General features: G+C 44.8%; 1 protein-coding gene across 6 annotated transcripts in view; it reads left to right on the forward strand.

The window, feature by feature from the left end:
* The window catches only part of NUMA1 (nuclear mitotic apparatus protein 1), an 87,154-nt gene that overhangs the window by 39,417 nt on the left and 21,279 nt on the right, over positions 1–26,458 (forward strand). For 5 of the 6 annotated variants that reach the window (XM_028158186.2, XM_054724559.1, XM_054724558.1 and 2 more), the window contains exons 2-4: positions 10,171–10,244; positions 18,967–19,052; positions 26,230–26,309. In XM_028158186.2, coding sequence (XP_028013987.2) covers positions 10,203–10,244; positions 18,967–19,052; positions 26,230–26,309 — 208 coding nt within the window. In that variant the 5' untranslated portion in view covers positions 10,171–10,202. Of the gene's footprint in view, positions 1–5,619; positions 5,750–10,170; positions 10,245–18,966; positions 19,053–26,229; positions 26,310–26,458 lie in introns of those variants that run through there. The other variant, XM_054724557.1, reaches the window with a different exon arrangement.

Below are 26,458 nucleotides of genomic sequence, written 5' to 3' on the forward strand. Positions count from 1 at the left end.
CACATTTTTCTGATTAGCAATATAATACAAGGTTATTAAAAATAAATTCAGGCTGGTCGGTGTGGTGTGGCTCAGTGGTTGAACATTGACCTATGATCCAGGAGGTCATGGTTCAATTCCTGGTCAGGGCACATGCCGGGGTTTTGGGCTCAGTCCCCAGCCAGGGGCGTGCAAGAAGCAGCAAATTGATGATTCTCATCATTGATGTTTCTATCTCTTCCTCTCCCTGAAATCAATAAAAACATACTTAAAAAAAATAAATTCAGATATAAAAGAAACATAGTGTAGGAAGTCCCCCAAAATCTGACTCTTCCCCAAGATAGTTATTGTTATCTGTTAAATATTTGAGGCCCTAGTTGGTTTTCTCAGTGGTTAGAGCATGGCCTTTGGACCAAAGAGTCCTGTGTTCAATTCCCAGTCAAGGGCACAAACCTCAATTGCAGGCTTGATCCCCAGCGGGAGGCAACCAATTACTGTGTCTTTCTCAAATTGATGTTCTCTCTCTCTCTGTCCCCTCCCTCCCTCCCTTCCATTCGCTCTAAATATCAATGGAAAAATATCCTCGGGTGAGGATTAAAAAAAATATATATATATTTGAGGAATTGAAATTTGAGCTGGACCTTAAAGTAAAATCCAGAGAGGCAGACTAATGGAAGGAAAGTAAGCATCCTGAGGATCCAATCTCCTGCACTAGCTTTCTCCACAAATGGTGAGCCAAATTCTGCTTGGACACCTTGGTGACAAGGGGCCAAAATGCCAAAATAGGAAATTAACCTTTGTTAAGCACCTACTTGTGCCTGATGTGCCAGCCAGTGTTAAGCACGGATAGATGTTATAGATGAATTTTTCCTTATTACAACCTTAAAAAATAGGTATCTTTATCCATATTTTACAAACAGATAATGAGGCTCAGAGGTTACTTGCCAGTGTCATATAGTATGCACTCAGTAAGCATTAGCTGCTATTTATTATACCTGTTTTCTCTGTTATTGTAACATGATCTATATCATCTCCCCACTTAATTTAATTCTACTAGTGTGTGTGTGTGTGTGTGTGTGTGTGTGTGTGTGTCTGTGTGTGTGTCTATATATATATATAGACACACACACATTTTTTATTGAATTCAGAGAGGGAGAGGGAGAGATAGAAACATCAATGATGAGAGAGAATCACCGATTGGCTGCCTCCTGCACACCCCTATTTGGGATGGAGCCCACAACCCCAGCATGTGCCCTGACCAGGAATGGAACTATGACTTCCTGGTTCATAGGTTGATGCTCAGCCATTGAGCCATGCCAGCTGGGCAGTTCTATATATGGCCTTTCTGTCCTCCCAGCCATTCCTCACTCTTTGTTTGTTTGTTTATTATTGACAGTAGTATTACAGATGTCTACTATTTTCTCCCTTTTTGCCTCCCTTCATCCAACTGCCACCCCACCCCAGGCCTTCCCCATACTATTGTCGGTGTACATGGGTTATGCATATATGGATATACAGTATGTTCTTTAGTTAATCTCTTCCTGTCCCCTCCCTACTGAGATCTGTTATTTTGTTCCATGCATCCATACCGCTGGTTCTAATTTTTTTTTGTTAATCCTCATGCAAGGACATTTTTCCCATTGATTTTTGGAAAGAATGGAAGGGAGAGAGACAGAGAAACATCGATATGAAAGCGACACATTGATTGGTTGCCTCCTGCAAGTGCCCCTCTGGAGCCGGGAATCAAGCCTGCAACCGAGATACATGCCCTTCAGTCCATGGGCTGACTCTCTATCCACTGAGCCAAATTGGCTAGAGCACTCTGGACATATTTTGTTCATTAGTTTATTTTGTTCATTAGATTTCACATATAAGTCAGATCATGTGATATTTGTCTTTCTCTAACTGGCTTATTTTGCTTAGCACAATACTTTCCAGGTCCATCCATGCTGTCTCAAAGGGTAATTGCCCCTTCTTTTTGGTAGTTGCATAGTATTCAATTGCGTAAATGTACCACAGCTTTTTTTATCCACTCATCTACTGATGGGCACTTGGGTTGTTTACAGATCTTAGCTATTGTAAATAACGCTGCTGTGAACATAGGGTTGCATATATTCTTTGTGATTGGTGTTTCGGGATTCTTAAAATATACTCCCAGAAGTGGGATCTCTGGGAGTCAAATGGCAGTTCCATTTTTAATTTTTTAAGGAACCTCTATACTGTTTTCCATAGTGGCTGTACCAGTCTGCATTCCCACCAGCAGTGTACTAGGGTTCCCATTTCTTCACATCCTTACTAGCACTTGTTGTTTGTTGATTTATTGATGATAGCCATTCTGGCAGGTATGAGGTGATACTTCATTTTAGTTTTCATTTGCATCTCTCTGATGATAAGTGATGTTGAGTATTTTTTCATATGTCTATCGGCCATCTGTATATCCCTATTTGGAGAAGTGTCTATTCAGGTCCTTTGCCCATTTTTAAATTGGATTGTTTTTCTTCCTGGTGTTGAATTGTATGAGTTCTTTTTATATTTTGGAAGTTAAACCCTTATCAAATATATTATCCATGAATATGTTTTCCCATGCAGTAGGTTCCCTTTTTATTTTGTTGATGGTTTATTTTGTGTGCAGAAGCTTTTTAGTTTGATGTAGTCCCATTTGTTATTTTTTCCCTTTGTTTCCCTTGCCCTAGGCAATATATCAGTGAAAATACAGCTACATGAGATGTCTAAGATTTTACTGCCTATGTTTTCTTCTTGGATTTTTATGGTTTTGTGACTTACATTTAAGCTTTTAAAATCCATTTTGACTTTATTCTTGTGTATGGTGTAAGTTGCTGGTCTAATTTCATTTTTTGCATGTACCTGTCCAATTTTCCCAGCACTATTTATTTATGTATTTATTATTGATTTCAGAGAGGGAAGGGAGAGGGAGAAAGAAATAGAAACATCAATGATGAAAGAGAATCATTGATTGGCTGCCTCCTGCACGCCCCCTCCTGGGGATCTATCCCATAACCACGGCATGTGCCCTTGACTGGAATCGAACCCAGGACCCTTCAGTCCACAGGCCGACGCTCTATCCATTGAGTCAAACCAGCTAGAGCCGAACACCATTTATTTTTATTTTATTTTATTTTATTTTATTTTATTTTATTTTATTTTATTTTTAAATAGATTTTTATTGATTTCAGAGAGAAAGGGAGAGGGAGAGAGAGATAGAAACATCAATGATGAGAGAGAATCATTGATTGGCTGCCTCCTGCATGCCCCCCACTGGGAATCGAGCGTACAACCCGGGCATGTGCCCTTGACCAGAATTGAACCCGGGACCCTTCAGTTCGAAGGCCGATGCTCTATCCACTGAGCCAAACCAGCCAGGCCCCTAACACCATTTATTAAATGAAGAGATTATCTTTTACCCCATTGTATGCTCTTACCTCCATCTCTCACACTTTTTCTCCATTACAGTTTCTCCCTCTACTTCCAGTCATTCCCTTCTCTTCAGCCTATCTTCAGAATGTCCCTTATTCCCTTCTTTCCATTCTCTCTTACCTTACTCTCCTCCATGTCCTCATTGTCTCCTGTCTGATGTGGTAGCCTTCTGACCCACTTACCTGCTGCTAGTCTCATTTATTTATATATACCAGAATAATTTCTTAACGTACAGTTCTCATCGTATCACATCTCTGTTAAAAACAACAAACTAAGCATGCAAATCTTTAATTTGATTTTTTGGCTTAAAGTTTAAGATTCTCCAACTCACCCTTCAGATCTGTTTCCTTACTAATTACACACCACTTCTCTGCTTTCCTTCCACACTCCTCTCTCCATTCCCATCTGGAGAATCCTACCTACGTGTTTTAAGATCCAGATTAAAATACTGTAACCAGACAAACAATGGGCCCGTGCTGCCTGTCACTACTCGAGTCAGTTAAGCAGAGACAGGGTTGAGTCATTCTGGTCATTTATTCCAGCATTGCCGGCAGCACGGGAGAGCCGCAGGTCGTCCACAGAAATCTGCTCTGCAGCCACCATAAGCCAGCTGCTTATACAGGTATAAGTACAAAGGAAAGTAGGCAAAAGGGCAGTTTACAGATACGCAAAAAGGCCTGGGGATCTTCAAAGGGTTTAGCGATATGTAAAGACTAGGGTCTTCAGGTGAACTCCCAGGTCCTGAGTGCAGCTGCCAGCCTGGTTAGAATGTGCCTTCTTTAATTAGAACAAAACAGTCACGGTTAACAGAGCACAATTAATATTTCTTACAATGCTAACTGCTTCCCCAACATCCTATTTTTACCCCCTTTCAATATCACTTTGTTTTCTTAGTCCTTTCCTACTCTAAACTGGTTAGATTTTTAAAATTTTTTTGTGGGAGTTAGTAAATACTGTCTTTAAATATAATTTTTGAATCATATTTCTTATCTGCTGTGGGATTATAACCTATCTCAGTATAGATGCCAGGCTTAATTCATCTTTATATGCTTCCTACAGTGCTTTGCACATAGTATGTACTTAATATATGGTGCAAGTGAAAGGAAGAGGAGGGAGTCCCTGATAACTGGTGGGTTTCTCTCTTAGTCTTGGTGAGGGTCATTGTTCAATGGGTGGAAATGCTGTGGTGTGTTTTTTTTGAAGTCAGACATCTTTTCTTTTTGACCATGTAGGAGAGGCAGAGCCTATAGGTTCTGATGACGAGTCCCAGTGCCTATATCTGTTAAGGGGCTCCAGCCCGTGCTTGCCTTACTAGGTCCCGTGCTTTGGCCCCTCAGCCCCTCCCCACAAATGCTCAGCGGAACAGGGGATTAGGTTCTGGCAGTACAGCTGGGATTTTGGCGGCCATTCCACAGTCGACAACAGCACGCAGCCACCCGGACAGGACAGCGCAGGCCTGCGCTCCAGGCCCACAATTTGCCTGGGCTTCTTGTTTGGGTGGCGGAGGAGGAGGGGGAGGAGTGCGGCATCCTGGCCTTGCCACGCAGAAGGTATGGGCAGGACAGAGTCCCTTCAGGAATGGGCTTGGAGGGTGGCCATTGTCCCAGGTCAGGCGGTGCCCACAGAAGGAGGCAGGCGCTTTGTGTGTGAGCACGGCATGTGTGTGCTTAAAGACATGGCCCGCCCAGGAGCCAGCAGGAAGCTGCTCCCATTTAAAAGGGCCTGGCTCGCTCTCCAAAGCCTCTGTTCCCGGGTCTTCTCCCCTGCCCTTCTGTTGCTGGCCAGAGAGATGGACAGGCTGTCATTGCAGTCTTAAGAGAGTGAAGGGGGAGTGTCTGGGCAATATCAGGTTTGTCAGGCAGGCCACTGTGAGTGTGTTTTGTGTGTTTATGCCACAGTTTGCCTCGGCTCTTGCCACTGTTGCAACTCAGTGTTGTTGTCTGCCTCCCCATGCATCCTATTCTTCTGTTTGTGGGCTAGACTGGGAGGGAGGGGCTCCCCTCCTCTCCAGTGCAACCCTCCTCCCCCCTCCCCCCGCTGCTACCCTTCCCCCCCCTTGGTGAGAGTTCCCTGCTTCTCTGAGGCTCCCAGATCAGGACTCCCAGATCGCGGAAGCTTGCTGTGCCTTTAAAGAAAGCAGACTCCTGGCTGTGACGCACTTCTGGCTGTCAGCCAGGAAGATCGCTCCTGCCAGGCTGACTGAGAAGAAAACCAACAACTTTTCTTTTGTGTGTGGGGTTACTTTCCACTAGCCCCCCCCTTCCTCCTCTCCTTTCAAGATTTAAATGCTAATGGCGGATTAAAACCTGTAAATACGTTTGGCTTTAGGAATCTGGTAAGGCCCTCCTGCACTGAGACTTTTTCTCCTCACTCTTTCTCGGGTTTTTTGTTCAAACATGGACGTGGGGGTGGTGCGGTAGAGTCTGCCCCCCCCCCCTCTCTTTACTGCGCCATCCTTAAAGGGGAGGGGGTAGGAGAGGGAGAGCAAGTAAACACTCAGAAACAGGCACTGGGAGCAGAGCTTGCCAACATCCGGGAGTTGGCGCCTTTCAGAGCAAAGGGTTGCTTTCTTTCCCCCTCGCATAGATGTTAGCGCGTTTTTGTTCAGAGTGGGGGAAGCGTGTGTGCCTGCATGCTGAGCTGTAGAGACAGCTCAGGAGAGCTTCTCCATTCCCAAGTGAGGCCTGGGTGTGTATACAGTGGTGGGGAATGAAAAAGGTTCATTTTTCAGATGGTAGGGACCAGGGTGTATGAATATAACTGTGGGGGCAGGTGCTGATGAACTGCTGGAGTGGGTGCGGATGTGTTCGGGCGTGTGTGTGTGTGTGTGTGTGTGTGTGTGTGTGTGTGTGTTTGTGTATCTGTATGCGCGCGCATTAGGCCTGGTTTGATTGCAACCCTTTTGCCCACATCCTTCTGATCTGGACCCTACAGAGCATGTGGGGAAGGGCAGATATTAGTTAGCCACTTTTCAAGAAACCAGGGGAATCTTGGTTTCCCTTGCAATCTCTCCCTAGTTCTTTGCCAGGGCCTTGGAGCTCTGGGCCAAATTCTAGGCTACTCAGAAAGGGTGGTCTGTGTGAAGAGGGGCAGGCCTGAGCCTAGAGCATACATCCAGCAAGCTGGTTTGGCCCAACTTCAGGCGTGCAGAGAGCCCTTTGGCTGTGGATGAGACAGCCTACTCAGGACTCCCCAGGAGTTGAAAAGGATTGTTTTTTTCCCATCCTTGGCTTCTTTTGCGGCTGCTGGTCCTTGGGTCTTTTACCGCCTCCAAGCCAGGATACACACCAGAAGATAATTCCTATTCTCAAGTTAGCCTCTGATCACATAGTTTGGCTTTTGCTGGGCCTCTCTGGGGTAAACTACAAGGTGTGAGGTGTGGGTGCCGATTGCCCATGCCTCCTGACTGATCGCTCCCAGAGTTGGAGGAGTCCCAAGACCAGGGTGTTCACTCTTCAGTTGGTGGATCTTTTTTAGAAAGGTGTACAGAACATGGAATTCTTATGGCTGCAGGCAGGCAGGCTGTCAGTGTAAATGGTGGTAAACTTTGCCACTGAGCATGGGCACACAAACAGGATAGTCATTTCCCTTGTGAGCTGTGAGCCTTTGGAACCTTGGGGTAAAGCCAGGGTGGGACTTGGAGAAGGACCCTTAGAGATGGGAGTTTGTGTGGGCTTTGGGCCTTAAAATTCTGGGAGTGGGAGCTGGCCCCTAAGAGAATGAGGGTTCAGTGGAGGCATGAGCTGAGAGGTCAGTGCAGTTTTGCAGTTTTCTGGGACCAAAGGTCACTTTGGTGTTATCTTGAGGCAGGGCTGGTGTTCAGGCCAGGCAGTTAGTGGCTAAAAGGCAGTCTCCAAAGGAGCTGGCACCCGGGCTGGGGGCGGGGTAAGGAGAGCAGTGCTGCCACAACTCGGACCCTCTGGCCTTTGGCCTATCGCTGATTGTTCCTTGCATCTGAGCAGGTGGTTTGCATTAGCTTCAGCCATGATAGGAAACTGTGGCTGAGTTTTAACTCCTTACGACCCAGAGAGGGTGCATGCCAGGTGGCTATGTGTTTCTTGAGTGCCTGCTTGTCCTGATAATATCTTCTCTGGAAACAGAGGGGTTACTGTTAATGTGGGAATTGGTCCTGATGGTGAAGGAGTTTACATTATGTTAGTTTTGAAAATGTAGAGAAGATGCAAGACCTTTAGTTTATAAGGCAACGGCTTCTATGTCTTGGTTCCTTCTTGAGCCCAGGGGAAAGAGCAGGTATCTTATTAGCTCTCTGTTTTGGATTCTGAGACTCTTTTTTTGCAAAGAACCAGTAGATGAGAACTCTGAAGGTGCCTTCAGAGGACCTGCATTAGAGGTTTTCTTTGTTTGTTGATTTGGGGGTGACAGGGGATGCCTGATTGTGTCAGAGTGGATTTCAGGAGATCCCTCTGTGAAATGGTTCCTGGCTACAATTGTGGGGATCTGTTTTTCCATCACCATCACCCAGTCTTCTGGGTGGGGCCTGCCTCAGATTTCAGGGGGAGGGTGGGGAGGATGGTGCTCTGGCTGGGAGCCCTCCGGTTCCAAGCCAAGGTCTGTTTAAAGCTGTAGTCCCAGTGCTGAGGACTAGTGCCACCAGCTTCGATCATTCTTTACCCCAATTTAGCCCAAGAAGAGTGACTAGCTGGGCTGTCCTGAAGTTTCTCACCCCAGTGTCTTGTCTCTGATAAAGTGCCCCTTCGCAGTCTCTGAACTGACACGGTCCTTCTGGGGTTCATCGTGTTGTTGAGTATTGGGTTCCTCCTGTTTCTGTGCCTGGGAGCATAAAAGAAGACATTTGGCCTTGACACCAGTTTTCCTGAGAAGTGGAACTAGTTTTTAGATAGACTCCCCTGGGACAACATAAGGGTTGTATGTTTTGTCTCTGAGATGAAGGGAAGAGGTTGGTTAAACCTCAGGTCATTTTTAGCACCACAGCTGTGAAATCTCTCAGAGGGGGCAAGATCTACCTCCGGTTGCATATAAAATTTCTGACTGAAGTTTTGGGCCTCATCAAAAGGATATCAAGTCTAACTCGTGTAATACTTTAAACAATAAAGAATTCAAATTAAAAAAAAAAAGGATATCAAGTCTAGAGGCAGCATTGGGGATGAGGGGGAGGTGATCTGGGACTCATTTCCCTTGTTCCTGAGTAGCTCAGACTTTTTTTTCTCTTCAAGAAGCACCAGTCAAGCATTTGGCCACTGCCACCTTTACCACAAATGCCAAGCACGGTCCCTCTAACTTTAGACTGGCCAATCACCAGAAAAGCCTTTTTGCAGTGTAGTAATTGAAGCCATCTGCCTTCATCCTTGCCTGGCCCCAGGGAGCTACGCAGTTATTGGTCATGAATAGGCCATCCTGGGTAAAAATCATCCAAGACTGAGGAACACATAGACTCCTTAGCCTCTCTGCCTCCTGAAAGCTCCCTTAACCACTGCATTTGCTTATTGCCAAGGCCCAGGTGAATTGGCTCATTTCCAAGACTGACATTGATATGACAGATGGAATCATGTTAGGTTTTTCAGGGTCAGGAAGCAATTAGAATTAGCATTCAGTTATATTTAGCATTTAATTATTTTCTTACATTATTTAATGCTTCATGTATGTTTTATTTTACTCCTTATTCTGCTGTAAGCCCCTCAAAGGCAAGGACCATGTCATTGTCTCCCATTTCAAGTAATTTTGTTGTTTACTCTCATCTAGCTTTCAGCACAGGATGAACATGTAAGGATTAAGAAAACAACCTTTTTGATTGGCTGATAAACAGGGTACACTTGCATAGAAAGGGCTAAGAGATTTCTGTATGCCCTTCTACTAGACAGTAAGCACCATATGGACAATAATGGTGTTTTCTTATCCCAACACTTTGCATACAGAAGGTGCTTAGCAAATGTTGGTTCCACAGAACCCACACTTGGGAGATGCTAATATGTGGGGAGAGTTATAGTTGATGTGGCTCTTAACCACTCTTGCTCTTCCTTATAGAGTAGTGACAAACTGAGCACCTACAGCAGGAGGGGCTGATTGCTCCCATGGAGATTTGTGGGAATCGTGGAGGCTGCTAGGAGGTGTTGGGGAATATTTAGTCACCAGGTCTGTGGTCTCTTGGGCAGGTTGGCAAGTAGATGGACAATTCCCAGTGGGAAGGAAAGTTGGAGTTAAGAATACCAGGACAAGTACCTAATCTTTTATTAAATGTCCTCTGGGCTCTCTGTCAGAATTGGCTTTGACTTCACCAAATCTCCCATTTGAACCATGTCTGACATTTCTGGGAGGGGGGGAGGATATAAAAATTCAGAATTTGGAGAGGTTCCCCAAGGACTTAGTTATTATTGTTAGTTAGGTAGAACTTGGATACCTGTAGAAAGAGCCAGAAATCAACCTTTCAAACCTAGGTCTGTCTGGAAAACCATGATTATTCTATGTTTTAAGGGTTGAAGGCCAGCTTTGAATGTTGTACTTTCTGTAGAACAGAAAGATTGTGTAAAACTTGTGGACGTAGAATTAAATGCAGGATTCTTTATTGTCCACTCTGATGCAGTAAGTTTTATATTAATTTTGATGTGTACTCTCAGCTCTCTAAAGATTCCCATGGTGCCTTGGTGATGTGGATTAAGTACAAGTGAAGAGTGATTTATTTATATGTTCAGAGCCACCAGTGAATGAAACTGTTTCTCCCCTCCTCCTTCATCATGGATATCTGAGGTCATTAACTGCTCTTCTTCTCTTTGGTCCCAGGTGCATTGGGGTGACGGTCTGGTATCACCAAGATGACGCTCCATGCCACCCGGGTGGCTGCACTCCTCTCTTGGGTGAGTGGTCTTCCTCTCCTTTGCTAAACTTCTCCAGGAAGCTTGGGAGAATTTTTAGGAGTCACAACTATAGAAGTACAGTTTTCCCCTTAATTTTTAACTTTTATTATTTCTGATTTTGATGCTGACAGTGATCCATGAGTCTACCTGTGTAGGTTTGAGGAGGCTGCCCTAAGGCACATATTCCCCTTCAGTCATGGGAAGGGTTGCTACAGGTGTAATGGAAACCCATCCTCATTTGCTCCCTGTGGATTTTTCTGACTAAAAGTGTTGGCACTGAACTTTGGTCTTCAAAAGCCTTTATTTGTAGGGCAAGGTTCTCCTTGCTCTTTACCATGTTTTGTCTGCTTCGATTATTCTCCTGTTGCCTTCTTGATTACGTCACCAAAATTTTCCTGCTAGGTATTTTCATATACTTTCTGCTTGAGACAATACCAAATGAAAAAAAAAACATATACTAAGCACTGGGAATTTAGAGCTACAGAGTAAGTATAGAGGCCATTGAGTGCAGTGATGACAAGCATGGGCCTTGGAGCCAGACAGTCTGGCTTAGAATCATTGTTTTGGCTTGTGTGACTTAGAGCAAGTTACTTAGCCTCTCAGCTCCTCATTTTAAAATTGGAAAAAGCCCTGCCTGGCTGGTGTGTCTCAGTGGTTAAGTGTCAATCTATGAACCAGGAGGTCATGGTTTTATTCTCCGTGAGGACACATACCTGGGTTGCTGGCTTGATCCCCAGTAGCGGGTGTGCGGGAGGCAGCTGATCAATGGTTCTCTAATCATCATCGATGTTTCTATGTCTCTCTGAAATAAAAAAAAGAAAAAGAAATAGCCCGGCCAGTGTGGCTCAGTAGTTGAGAATTGACTCAGGAATCAAGAGACCACTGGTTTGATCCCGGGTTTTAGACTCGATCCCCGGTAGCGGGTGTGGAGGAGGCAGCTGATTGCTGATGTTTCTCTATCATTGATGTTTCTATCTCTATCCCTTTTCCTTCTTCTCTCTCTAAAAATCAATAAAAACATTTTAAATAAAAATGGAAATAATAATACCACATGGTGTTATTCTGAGGATATTGATATAATGTGTGTAAAAAACATTTCACACATACACACAACCATTTAGTCCAGTATCTGAATAAATAATTCCTGAAACTTAGAATATTGCTTGGGCATGCTATTTGGTACAGGGTATTTTAGTAGTCACCCTGACGATGGATCAATTAGCCAATTAAAGAGCCAGCTTTAAAAAATATATATATAGACTATTTTAAAGGAAATAAATTTTTAATTTCCAAATAGGGTGGATTTTATAATACAGCATCAGATATCTAGTCAAGTGATATGTATTTAATGTACAGAACATGCATTCTCAGTCTTCAGTTTCTGAAATAGATACAAATTTTAGTTGTGTAGTTTAAAATGATTTTTAAAATATTTATATTTAATACATTTTGTATTTATATTACATTTCAATGTTTTATGTATGTATTAGAAACAATGTCTCTTCCTTCTCTTCCCTTCATCCACCCCAAAAAAAGCTGGATGTGGGGGACCATGAGCTATGTCTGTAGTTCTGTGGCTTATGTGAATATTTGGGATCCTTTAGCCACATTGTTTTAAGTTGATCAGTTTATCTTTTTATTTATTTAGGTCCTAGGCTTGTTTTTATAGTGACTACTGCTGTTACAGAGAAGAACAGACACAAAACTAGTTTTTTCTTTTTTTTTTCTTTTTATATTTTATTGATTTTTTACAGAGAGGAAGAGAGAGGGATAGAGAGTTAGAAACATTGATGAGAGAGAAACATCGATCAGCTGCCTCTTGCACACCCCCTACTGGGGATGTGCCTGCAACCAAGGTACATGCCCTTGACCGGAATCGAACCTGGGACCCTTGAGTCCGCAGGCCGACGCTCTATCCACTGAACCAAACCGGTTTTGGCAACACAAAACTAGTTTTACTTAACAGCAAATACTTGTATACTTTTCTCAAAAATCACATGAACATGCATTAAAATATATTTACAATTTAAAAGGTAGGCAGCTACAGTGGATTTTATGACACTAGCAGCGTGAAATAATACTTATGCTAATGAGAAGAGTGGTTTAGAACAACGGTCACCAATCTTTCGGACCTCGTGGACCACCAGTGGTCCGCGGACCACTGGTTGGTGACCGCTGGTTTAGTACACACATATACACACATCATTATAGCTGTGGTTTAAAAAAAATGACTTAGGGAAAAAAGACTAGAAAGAAATATATACTGAAATTGTGTGTATTAAAATACTTGAATGAGTGGAGTTTTTTGGGTTTCCAAATTTTCAGTAATTTATTTTGTAATGTAAAAGTAAATTTAGTTTACTTAACATGTAGCTTGAAATTAATCTGTGCCAACAATTACAATGAATAAGTTGTTATAGGGAATAGGGAACTTTAAATAAAAATTTTGTTAAATATATATTTTTTTATTGATTTCAGAGAGGAAGGGAGAGGGAGAGAGATAGAAACATCAATGATGGGAGCGAATCATTGATCGGTTGCCTCCTGCATGCCCCCGAGCCCATAACTCGGGCATGTGCCCTGACCAGGAATAGAACCATGACTCGGGCATGTGCCCTGACCAGAAATAGAACCTTCTTGATAGGTCAATGCTCAACCACTGAGCCAGGCTGGATCAGGTGGGAATAGGGAACTTTAAGATTCAACAAGCTAAGCAACCCCAAAAGCCTGATAGACAGTTCTTGCATTCTGCCATGAGCTAGGCCCTTACTCGCATGATTTTTACCCTGATTAAAGATGAAAGAGCTTCTCCATTTCCTTAGCCTTTCAATGATTTCTCATTTGAGAGCAAAATAATGCACCAAAAGAAAATACATTTTTATATCTATGAAAGAAACAATTGATGTATTATTACTTAACTAGAGGCCCCGTGCACGAAATTCGTATACTCAGGGTGGGGGGGCAGGTCCCTCAGCCTGGCCTGCACCCTCTCGCAGTCCGGGAGCCCTTGGGGGATGTCCGACTGACAGCTTAGGCCTGAGAGCGGGTCTAAGCTGTCAGTCAGACATCCTCTTAGCGCTGTCGCGGAGGCAGGAGAGGCTCCTGCCCCTGCCACTGCATTTGCCAGCCATGAGCCCAGCTTCTGCCTTAGCAGCGCTCCCCCTGTGGGAGTGCACTGACCTCCAGGGGGCAGCTTCTGTGGATAGCGTCTGCCCCCTGGTGGTCAATGCATGTCATAGCAACTGGTCGTTCAGCTGTTTGGTCAATTTGCATATTAACTTTTTATTATATAGGATTGGTATTAGATGAATCCAGATTTCCTAAGTGACTTTAAATCAGCTAACTGATGTGATCTTTCATTCTTGTTAGTGAACAAGCTTTCCTAGCCCTTGAATATTTTACCTACATTGTAGGTATTAAAGGGAGATGGTTTTTGGATGCTTAAGTGTTGGCAGTCTCTTCGTTTTTAGTAAGTACAAAGGGATCTTGGTCTGGAGTATTCAGAATTTTCTCAGAAAATTTACACACACTGGCCATTCCTAACTAGATTAAGCTTTTTTTCAAAATATGGTTTTAATATATTGTCTTTAAAACTTCAGTGAGAGGTCATATTTTATATTCTATACTTTTTAAAATATATATATACGTACGTGTGTGTGTGTGTGTGTGTGTGTGTGTGTGTGTGTGTGTACACACACACATTAGAGGCCCAGTGCATGAAAATTCATGCACTGGAGGGGGGTCTCTCAGCTCGGCCTGCCCCCTCTCACAGTCTGGAAGCCCTCAGGGGTGGGAGGCAACCCGGCGATCAGGGGAAGGTGATGCCCCTATCACACCTCTGCTGCTGCCACTGGTGGCAGCACAAGCCTCGGCCAGCCCTGATTTACCTGAGCCTCGGGCGGCCCTGGGCGGCTGGACAGCTACCATCTGAGGCTTGCCTGTGCCTCAGACTGGCCTTGGGGGTCTGGGGAGCCAACATCAAAGGCTTGCCAGTGCCTTGGGCATCGGCTGGGCAGCCGCCATCCAAGGCTTGCCTGTACCTCGGACCGGCCCTGGGTGGCTGGGGGGCTGAGGGGACTGGGGGACTCCAGAGGCAGGTGCGCGGAGCTGAGGGGACTGGGTGCTGCCATCTTGTGGCTGTGGGTGCCGCCATATTTGAGGGTGGGGCAGTCAGTTAGCATATTCCCTCCTTATTGGCTGTGGGCGCTGCCATCTTTGAGGGCATGGCAGTCAGTTAACATATTCCCTCCTTATTGGTTGTGGGCGCCGCCATCTTTGCAATGGTGTAAGGGTCAATTAGCATATTCCCTCTTTATTAGATAGGAGGATATTTCAGAGAGGAAGGGGGAGAGAGAGAGATATAGAAACATCAGTGATGAGAGAGAATCATTGATTGGCTGCCTCCTGCACACCCCATACTGGGGGTTGAGCCCACAACCTGGGCATGTGCCCTAACTGGGAATCAAACCGTGACTACCTGGTTCATAGATTGATGCTCAACCACTGAGCCATGCCGGTTGGGCTGTATTCTACACTTTTAACCTTTTGCACTCGGATGTCGAGTGTGACTCGACACGGTTAGCATTAGAAAAAAGGAATCGAGAAAAAAACAAGCAAGTGCAAAGGGTTAAAATTAACCTATACTAACTTAGATCTATCTAGAAGTGGTTTTAGTTGTTGTTGTTTTTTTAACCCTCACCAGAGGATATGTTTTTATTGATTTTTGAAAGAGAGGAAGAGAGAGGGAGAAACATTGATCTGTTGCCTCTGGGAATGGAGCCCACACTTGGGTATGTGCCCTGACTGGGAATTGAACCCATGACCTTTGTGTGTATGGGTCAACTTTCCAACTAACTGAGCCATGCTGGCCAGGGCTAGAAATTGCTTTTAACATAAAAGTGTTTAACCAAAATAAATACTGTTATTTCTGTAGCTGTGAATCATTTATTTATTTATTTATTTATTTATTTATTTATTTATTTATTTATTTTAGTTCTCTTGATTCTCCATTGCATGCAGCTAATGTAACTGTGGAGACGTACTTCATTATTGTAAATTAATTAGTAATAATAGTGCTTTGCATTTCATGCTTTTATGTGTTTTTTGCATCCATAATCCTATTTGAACCCACACTGGTCCTTTAAGGTAGATGAGGTAGGGATTATATTCACTTGACATGTGACAAAAAGTTGATTACAAAGACTCCTGGCAAGTTAGTGAAGGAGATGGGCCCAAAATCTTTGTCTGGGTGCTCCCAGCAGAGTGTTATTTAAAAAGCACATCTAGCCTTAACCAGTTGGCTCAGTGGATAGAGTGTCGGCCTGCGGACTGAAGGGTACCAGGTTCGATTTCGATCAAGGGCATGTACCTTGGTTGCGGGCACATCCCCAGTGGGGGGTGTGTAGGAAGCAACTGATCGATGTTTCTAACTCACTATCCTTCTCCCTCCCTCTCCATAAAAAAATCAATGAAATATATTTAAAAAGCACATCTATACTAATAAAAGGGTAATATGCTAATTAGACTGGGTCGACCAGACATCTTCTGGTCGTCCTGCCTTCCTTCCGGACAAAGCCACGGTGGCAGGGGCCGAGGCAGAGGTGGTTAGGGCGATCAAGCTGGCAGGGGAGGGCAGTTAGGGGCAACCAGGCCAGCAGGGGATGGCAGTTAGGGGCGACTGGGCCAGCAGGGGAGGGCAGTTAGGGGCAACTGGGCCAGCAGGGGAGGGCAGTTAGGGGGGACTGGGCTGGCAGGGGAGGGCAGTTAGGGGCAATTGGGCAGGCAAACAGGTGAGCGGTTAGGAGCCAGTGGTCCCGGATTGCGAAAGGGATGTCTGACTGCCAGTTTGGACATCCCCTGAGGGGTCCTGGATTGGAGAGGGTGCAGGCCAGGCTGAGTGACAACCCCCTCCCACCCGTCCATGAATTTCTTGCACCAGGCCTCTAGTCATATCTAAAAAAAGAGGGAATATGCTAATTGACCCTCACACCATCGCAAAGATGGCATCACCCACAGCCAATAAGGAGGGAATATGCTAACTGACAGCCCCACCCTCAAAGATGGCGGTGCCCACAGCTAATAAGGAGGGAATTTGCTAACTGACTGCCCAGCCCTCAAAGATGGTGGCACACACAGCCAATAAGGAGGGAATTTGCTAACTGACTGCCACGCCCTCAAAGATGGCGGTGCCCACAGCCACAAGATGGTGGCGCCCAGTCCCCTCAGCTCCGCCTGGGTGGCAGGCGCACGGTATGGCCGGGCCAGCCCGAGGCTCAGGCAAGCCTCGAATGGCGGCTGCCCAGCCGCCCAGGGCTGGCCCGAGGGACGACCAAATGACTGGACAAGCAGGCTGCGTGGGGCGACCAGGCTGGCAGGGAGGTTAGTGAGGGATGACCAAAGGACTGGACAAGCGGGCTGCGTGGGGTGACCAGGCCGGCAGGGGCGTTAGTGAGGGACGACCAAATGACTGAACAGCAGGCCCCATGAGGGGCGACCAGACTGTGGCGGGGGCAGTTAGGGGTGATCAAACTGGTGGGGGCGGGCAGTTAGGAGCGACCAGGCCGGCAGGGAGGGGGCAATTGGGGGTGACTTGGCCAGCAGCAGGGGGCAGTTAGGGGCGACCAGGCCAGCAGGGGGGTCAGTTAGGGGCGATCAGGCTGGCACACAGAGGCAGTGAGGGGCGATCAGGCTGGCAGGGGGGCAGTTAGGGGCGACCAGGCAGGCAGGCAGGCGGGTGAGCGATAAGGAGCCAGCGGTTCAAGATTGTGAGAGGGATGTCCAACTGCGGAGACTGGCAGTCGGACATCCCCCGAGGGGTCCTGGATTGGAGAGGGTGCAGGCTAGGCTGAGGGAACCCCCCCATGCACGAATTTCATGCACCAAGCCTCTAGTTTATAAATAATAGAATCTATCATTTGCATATAACCATTATCCTAAAAGTCTTTAAAATACCTTGTTAAGCAGGCTAAGTCTTCCTCTTTCCTCAGTCTTATACAAGGTGATTGACTTAGTAAACTCTTCCTTCCTAAGGCAATACAATACAAAGCTAAACTTCAGCCTGGTGAACTTGGTACCTGTGAAATTCATGAGTATTTTCCCAGTTGACCACACATGCTAGTTGAATAACCTGTGTAACTGATTCATTTGCATGTGACTGCTGGCAAATTTTCTAATTGTAAAGACTGATTTAGGTGGATGCCTGCCTAAAGCCAAAGAAAGGGGACAGGGAATTGAATCATAATTAGTGAGTTGTTCTTTGTAGTTTCAAGTTCTTTTTCTTCTTCCTTTCTTATTTTTTAAAGGAGATCATTTGTGTGTGTGTGTGTGTGTGTGTGTGTGTGTGTGTGTGTATATTGATTTCAGAGAGTAAGGGAGAGGGAGAGAGAGAGAGAAACATCAGTGATGAGAGAGAATCATTGATCGGCTGCCTCCTCCATGCCCTACACTTGGAATCAAAGCCGCAAACTGGGCATGTGCCCTTGACCAGAATTGAACCCGTGATCCTTCAGTCTGCAGGCCAGTGCTCTATCCACTGAGCCAAACCAGCCCTGGCCCTCCTTTTTTCTCTATTACCTTGTTCCCCTATCATTTCTCCCACTTTCCTCAGCCAAAGTTTTATGTCTGGAAGGAATTTTAAGCATACATTAATAACAAAATTTTATATCTGTGTGGGAGTGTATAGATCTCTACCTAATAAAGAGTAACATGCTAATTGACTGTGCCTTTGCAACACCCACCAGCCAATCAGGAGTGAGTATGCAGATTAACCCAACAAAGATGGTGGGTTAATTTGCATACGCAGGCGCCGAGTGTCTGGGGGCGGAGCAGGTCGCAGGTGTTCCGCACCACCCCAGCCCCTCCAGGCCTCTGGGCAGCGTGGGAAGGCAGACAGGCGGCCTCGGGTGGAGTGAAGGCTATGCTGGCAGCCAGGGGAAGGAAGGCCCATTCTTGCACAAATCTTCATGCATCAGGCCTCTAGTTCAATATAAGTTTCAAATATTTCAAAATTCAGGAGACACAAAGGGCTATAAATGAAAAGATTTGAACTACAAAGCGTTATGCCATTTAAGAGATACCAAGGGCTATAATATAAAGAAACCTTTCTTTTTCCCTCATCTCCCAGCTATCACATTCTTATCTCTAAAGGCAATGGTGGTACCAATTTGTGTATCCTTCCAGAACCATTTTATGCCTAATTGCATTTAAGGTATACCCCTAGAGCAGTGATGGCGAACCTATGACACGCGTGTCAGCACTGACACGCGTAGCCATTTCTGATGACACACGGCCGCTGAGGCGGCCGCATGCCGAGGATGAAACATTGCTGCTCCTGAGGATGAAACATTTGCGAAATAATGTTTTTTCCTCAAAGTGACATACTACCCGAGTTATGCTCAGTTTTTTGGCGAAGTTTGACACACCAGCTCAAAAGGTTGCCCATCACTGAGCTAGAACATCCTAGGAGTATTTAAGCTCTTATTTAGTTGAAGCCAAAGGAAGGATTTTGATGGCAGCTCCAGGCGGCTGTCACTGGGTGAGTGGGTGCAGCAGCATTCTTATGCTGAAATTAAAAATCCTAGAATCATTTGTTCCTTTAGTCCTGTAGTCACACAACTACAGGCACTTGCAATGAGCAGAGAATTGCCAGCATCTGGGGAAGGCATGAACCACAGTGCTCTGGTACTTATGACAGCTTCTCTGGGCTCTTTCCTTTGTCTCACAGGTGAATGGTCTGCGTGTGGCTGACCCTGTGGAGGCCTTGCTGCAGCTGCAGGACTGCAGTGTCTTCATCAAGATCATTGGCAGCATGTGAGTGTGCACCACATCTCTCTCGGGCCTCTCAAGCAAAGCTGTGTGCTGGAGTGGGGACTGCCATTTGCTCCCTTGCCTTGGTGACTTCTGTGACCAGGAAGCGTGGACAGTATTGGGATGGCATAAGCCAGTGTGGGACCCAGAGGCAAGAACACATTGACCTCATCCTCCAGTCACCATGGTTCTCTATGGGAGGTTTCACTCTTGTTCCCCCTAAGGCTTCCTCCCTCTTGCGCAGAAGAACCTCCAAGTATTCCAACAGCCTGCTCTGGGGCTCCCTGTCTTATCTCAATAGGAGTCTTCTACAGCTCTCTTTTTGTGACTCATCCTTATCTCACAAGCCTTTGCATCCTATAGGGCTAAGAAGAAAGGGGAAGCTCTTGTACTTATGAGAAATAAGAAGCACTTCAAAATCTCATCTCTAACTTGTTAGCAAAGCACAGATATGCAACCATTAAAGCATTTCTATTGGTATTCACCTGCCTCCTTTACCTTGCTTTGTGAGGTTAATTAGCATTTGATAAGCTGTTTGTTGTCCTGTAGCCAGGTTTCTAGTTTGGGCCTTTTTATAACTGTGTCTTTAGCACATATTTTCATTGAAGCTCACAGTTATGGAGAAATAATGGAGTGGAGCCTCCTCTGGAACCAAGCAAAGATGGGTCAAGCTATAGCCTAGTTATTAAACTCATATAATTCATCCCTTTTCCTGTATCATCAATTTTTAGGGATTATGGAGGACAAAACTGACCTTCTCTCACTTCTTTATGCTACAAACAAAAGTAGAGGACATCCACAATATAAGGATTTGGAGGTACAGTGATGGAGAGGATAGCATAGTAGGCTGAACCCCTAGGCCAAGGATAGAAGAGTTGAGGGTGTTTATGTGGCAGGTAGGATCAGGGATTCAGCAACTCTGTGAAGTAATTTGGTCACCCATTCATAGACAACAGCTCATTACAGGGAAAGAAGATGGAACTGAGCTAGGGACTAGGTTTGATTTATCTTGTGTCCTTCATACCTAGTTTAGGACAGTACATTTATTTTATTTTATTTTTTTGTTTAATCCTCACCCGAGGATATTTTTCCATTGGTTGTTAAGAGAGTAGAAGGGGAAGTGGAAGGGAAGGGAAGGGAAGGGAAGGGAAGGGAAGAGACAGAGAGAAACACCAATGTGAGAGAGACACATTGATTGGTTGCCTCCCGCATGCACCCCAACCAGGACTGGGGATCGAGCCTGCAACCTAGGTACGTGCCCTTGATTGGAATCGAACCCAGGACCCTTTAGTCCAAGGGCCAATGCTCTATCCACTGAGCCAAACCAGCTAGGGCAGGACAGTACACTGATTTTAACTAATGTTTGTTGAATGAATAAATAGCGAATGAAAATGTAGTTGATATTCTCCATCAGTAAAGACTAGCAGGTCTGAGTAACTCAGGACAGATAGGTTTGCTAGTGGTTTTTTTCACAATCTTTTGAATGTATCTTTTGAAATGTTTATTGGTAATAGGATGTCTTTTAGGATTTTTAAAAAAATCTCTGTGGTTCTGCCTTAGTACTTCTGAAAGAAGCCACTGTTATTTTGGTACAGACACTGTCATTTTCTCTCCTAGTTATCAGGGCACGACCTTTTAACATCATTTTTAAAAAAAATTTTTATTTCTTTATTGATTTCAGAGAGGAAGGGAGAGGGAGAGAGAGATAGAAACATCAATGATGAGAGAGAATTATTGATTGGCTGCCTCCTGCATGCCCCCCACTGGGGATCGAGCCCGCAACCCAGGCATGTGCTGGAATCAAACCTGGGACCCTTCAGACCCTGACGCTCTATCCACTGAGCCAAGCTGGCCAGGGCCATCATTTTGAATTCTTTCCTCTCCTTGGCACTGATTTCTTTTTTTTTTTTTTTTTGTTTGTGTGTGTTTTTTTTAAATATATTTTATTGATTTTTTACAGAGAGGAAGAGAGAGGGATAGAGAGTTAGAAACATCGATGAGAGAGAAACATCGATCAGCTGCCTCTTGCACACCCCCTACTGGGGATGTGCCCGCAACCAAGGTACATGCCCTTGACCGGAATCGAACCTGGGACCCTTGAGTCCGCAGGCCGACGCTCTATCCACTGAGCCAAACCGGTTTCGGCCTTGGCACTGATTTCTAATCAGTCACCATCCTCTCAGTCTGTCCTTTAGAACAGAGGTCACCAACCTTTCGGACCTCACAGACCACCAGTCGTTGGCGACCGCTGCTTTAGAAGACTTCTCACATCCTTTCTTCTGCTTAATTCTGGATACCAGGCCCTTGTGATGCAATTCTTCTCTAACTTGCCCTTATTCCAGGGCATTCCTGTACATGTGATCTCAGGACCCTTCCTCTCATCCTTTCCTTGTGATGCTCCACAGCTGATGCGCCTCAGTGACTTACTAATCATTGCCAGGAGTTTGAATTCTAAATCTTTAGCTTTGGTATTGAAGAGCTTTTATCAGGGCCTACCTCCTCCCACAAGTCTTGTTTTCTACTCTATACCCCAACCCTCCCCTTTTTTGATCCTATAGAATTTTGTAAAATTTGGATTTTGTTAATTATATTCTCTTACTTATTCTCTTCTCACTGTTTCTGCTTATTCTCTTCGCACTGTTGCCTATAAACAGTAATTAGATCTATTTGATTGGGTTAAGATTTTTTGTTTTGGTTTTTTCAGTTTTTTAAAAATATTTTTTATTGATTTCAGAGAGGAAGAGAGATATAGAAACATCAATCAGTGATGAGAGGGAATCATTGATTGGCTGCCCCCTGCACGCCCCCCCACTGGGGACCAAGCCCACAATCCGGGCATGTGCCCTTGACCAGAATTGAACCCGGGACCCTTGAGTCTGCAGACTGACGCTCTATACACTAAGCCAAACCGGCTAGGGCAGGGTTTGTTTATTTTTAAATTAAATCTTTATGGTTGCAAGTATAAGGTATTTTTGCAAGACTGCTTTATAGGTGGAGTTAGGTACCACCTAAATCAGCATTTTGCAGCTAATCTTAATGAAAATAATTATTTTGCAAACCTTAATGAAATGATAGATCTAGGCAACCAACATCAATGGCCAATAAAAGTATTAGGCTAGTACAGTGGTCGGCAAACCGCGGCTTGCGAGCCACATGCGGCTCTTAGGCCCCTTGAGTGTTCTAACGCCACTTCTTCAAAATAGACTTGCCCAGGCCGAAAACCGACTTCAGCGCATGGGCCGCGAAGTTTCAATCGCACTATACGTGCACGCCCACATGTGGTATTTTGTGGAAGAGCCACACTCAAGGGGCCAAAGAGCCGCATGTGGCTCGTGAGCCGCGGTTTGCCGACCACTAGGCTAGTAGTACCTACCTCACTGTTTAACTTCACTAAAAGAGAAGCAGCCAGGTATAATATGCCTCATGTTATGACATACAATAGGGTACAGCCTGCTTTTTTCTGACTTAAGAATAGATCAAGGAGCTTTTGCTTTTGAGGAGATAAATTTTCCTTGGCCTGATGACAAGAACAGTAGATGTATCCAGGGGTAGCGATGTGTGCCTTTGTTTAGGCTTAGAACTAGGTGGGAAATTTTCATAGGGAGTTCAAAAATTCAAGATGCCCGCCTTCCAAATTGTTCTGTAACATGCTGCCTGAGTTTTAGACTAGGAGAGGGAGAGGGAAAGAGGACGGGGGGGGGGGGGGGGGGGGGGAAGGGGAGAAGAGAGAGAGAGAGAGAGAGAGAGAGAGAGGGCACTTTAGAAGGAGGGACTGTTGAAATTCCAGGCTAACCCTAATCTCCATCTCAGATCCAGGATAATGCAGTGCAGACCAACTTCTTTTGGATGTGTACTGCCTGTTACATTTTTGATGCTGCTACTGTTGCTAACCTAAATCAGATGCCTAGTCCTCAGGGGAAGGAAGTGGAGGATGGCAGGGTTGGTGGCGTATAGAACCTATGAGAATTGAACAGGGCTTATTCCTTGGCCCCTTGGCCTTCTCTCTGGGAAAATAATTGGAGCCACCCACTCTGACAAGTTTCTCTTTCCGTTCTTTGTGTGAAAGAAGCAAAAAGGCTGTTTCATCTTGAGGCTTGAATAACAAAGTTTAGTGGAGGCATTTTGTCAGAAAACTAAAGCCCTGACATTTGTCTTACCGACATTGACTTTTACTCTTCCCAGTATAAAGCATCCCTCATCTGTCAGTCAGCACATATACTGAGCACCTGCTATATATTCCTGGCTTTCAACTTGCACAGTTAGAGTGGTCAATTATAAATGATGCAGTTGTACCGTGAGTGCTGTAGGAACTCTTAAGGAGGAGGAGGAGGAGGTGTGTCTAGCCGTGGTTCTGAATGGCTTCCTGCTAGAGAAGAGACTTGAATGTAGTCTTGGCTTTTCCAAAGCATGTTTCATGCAACTTTATTTATCCCAGAGGCCCAGTGGGGAAAATAAATGCTTTTGTGATTAAATATTAGGAAATAATGCATGTTATATCCTCTTATGTAGAAAATGTTTAGTTTGGTTTAACCTAGTATTTCTCAAACATTTAACCCGCGAACTCTCTTTATTTTTTACCTAATGGAATATACTAGGTAAATTACTGCTCTACGCTGAGGCAAGGAGTCACAGCATTCCAGATTGTAGGTGGGTAGGGAAGAGGGCTCTTGCAGGAGTCTGTGAGGAGATTAGCATCTCCTGAAGACTTTGCAGGTGTCACTAATCATAGACTAGCTACCCAGGATGCTTCTTGTGGGGAGGTTCACTTGGAAGAAGCCTTTGTAATCACGTGGGAGACAGAGGGAGCTACTTTCATAGTCTTGGCTTGGTTACTTCTTGTGCTTTTCAGGATGTCTGGCACTGGAAGGTTCTAAGGCCTTCCCTGCCTTCCAGAAAATTGGTTGAAACCTGGAGATTGATGTTCTGAGGAGCAGGAGACCTTTTAATCATAGAAGATTGTTCACCTTTGAAAATAAAACTGCAGTTAGACTGAGCCCCCAGGAGCTAGGGGCCTGGGCTGTGTGAGAGCTCCCCCTGCTGCCTCCCGTCCTCATTGCTCTCTTTGTACTTGGCTTACCCTTCCAGTTAAATAAGCACGGTGACAGCCACAGATCAAAAGTGATTGTCCCTTGTTCTGGCCTCTGGGAGGCTTTTGCTACGTCAGCCTTCAGCCTAGTGTGTTGAACTTTGCTCTGTCATTTCAGGGCCTTGTTCCCTTTGGTTCTTTCCGTTCTTGGACCTGTTTTTTTCTCCTTTCCATCATCCTCTGTCACTCTTATTCTAGCCAGGTTTCCCAGGTGTCCTGACCTTTGACCTTTACTTGAGCCATTCCTAATTATTGAACTTAGCTTCCCATTTATCTCTGTTGCCTCCATCAATTTTTGTCCCTCTTCCCACAGTGCTTTTTTTTTAAAAATGCTTACAAATTTATTTACATTTCATTCACACAGGGATTTATATATAAACCAATATTTACTTTGTGGTGTTCTTTTAGACATTTCTATCACTAGTTTCTTCCACACATTGAAGAGTCCAAAATAATCAGAATTGTCATTCTTTTTTTTTTTTTTTAATATATTTTATTGATTTTTTACAGAAAGGAAGAGAGAGGGATAGAGAGTTAGATACATCGATCAGCTGCCTCTTGCACACCCCCTACTGGGGATGTGCCCGCAACCAAGGTACATGCCCTTGACCGGAATCGAACCTGGGACCCTTGAGTCCGCAGGCCGACGCTCTATCCACTGAGCCAAACCGGTTTCGGCAGAATTGTCATTCTTTAAAATCTCTACTTAATATCCTGACACTTTAATCCATTGCCTTCCAAAGCTTTCTCCATGATAGTTATTGAATATAATACTTAGGACTAAATTATGAAATGGTTACTGAAATAATTACTCAATAGTATTTTCAAAATGTGCTTTTTAAAATACAGCTATGCTGTATAACTGATGTTTCGGTCAAAAACAGACCACATCTATGATGGTGACACCATAAAATTATAATGGAGCTGAAAAATTCCTATTGCCTAGTGCAGTGATTTTCAACTGTGTGCCACAAGAATTTTGAAAATGTGCAATACCTGACTATTTAGTCAGGGGCACTTGTGACTTCTTTTCCCTTAGATTAGCAAATAAATGACAACAGCCCACACAACAATAGCCATCTGGTGTGAGTGAATCAAAATTATACCTAGTCTTTCTGTCAGGTTGGCAAAAAATATGTATTTTGGTGTGTTGCAGAATTTGCTAATTATTTTATATGTGCCATAAGATGAAAAAAGGTTGAAAATTGCTGGCCTAGTGACATCACAGCCATTGTAATGCCATGTAGCGCAGTGCATTATTCATGTGCTTGTGGCCATGCTGGTGCAAACAGACCCGTGCTGCCTGTGGTGTGAAGTGCAGCACACACAGTTATGTACAGTGCACAGTACGTGATAGCAAACTGGCTTATGTATTTACTATTTATCATTATTTTAGAGTATACTTATTCTAATTATTAAAACGTTTTTTATAAAACACCGTGCCTTGTTACACTGTTAGCAGTTGAACATGCTGTACAGACTTGTAGCCTAGGAGCAATAGGTTAATCCAGGGGTCCTCAAACTTTTTAAACAGGGGGCCAGTTCACTCTCCCTCAGACCGTTGGAGGGCCAGACTATAGTTTAAAAAAAACTATGAACAAATTCCTATGCACACTGCACATATCTTATTTTGAAGTAAAAAAACAAAACGGCAAAAACACCCGCATGTGGCCCGTGGGCCGTAGTTTGAGGACGCCTGGCGTTAATCATATAGCCTAGGTGTGTAGTAGGCGGTACCATCTACATTTGTGTAAGTGCACTCTGTGATGTTCGCACACGATGAAATTGCCTAATAACGCATTTCTCAGAACGTATCCTCGTCGTTGAGGTGCATTACTGTATTCACAAATGGGATGTCAGAGTGCTCTTTCCAGAGGGACCTCATGCCTCAAGTCCCCACTTGCCACCCACCACACAGTTCTTCTGAATAAATGGTGCCTTGGTATCTTCTCCCCTGTCTCTAGCATCTGGTCAGGTTCTTTCCCAAATCCAGTGCAGACCAAGCCTGACGAAATGGGAAGGTAGTATGTGATGTAGTAACAAGGAGGGAAGCACTGCTGAGTGATCTGGTCCTAATACTTGCTCTTTTTCTAGCCACAGCACGGAGGAGGGGCAACAAATCGTGCAACAGCCAGTGCCAGAGAGACTGGACTTTGTGTGCAGCTTTCTGCAGAGTAAGTACTTCCTTATCTAGCTGGGAAGGAGCTGCTTCCTCAGCTCTGGAGAGTCCAGAGGAACCAGTTAATAGGTATCTGGAGGAGCAAAGGCCCAGGGCTGTCAACTCTGTACCACAGAGATGAATACAGCCGGGTCAGCTTCCTGG

The sequence above is a fragment of the Eptesicus fuscus genome, chromosome 13 (genome assembly GCF_027574615.1).
Source record: "Eptesicus fuscus isolate TK198812 chromosome 13, DD_ASM_mEF_20220401, whole genome shotgun sequence".
Classification (NCBI taxonomy): domain Eukaryota; kingdom Metazoa; phylum Chordata; class Mammalia; order Chiroptera; family Vespertilionidae; genus Eptesicus; species Eptesicus fuscus.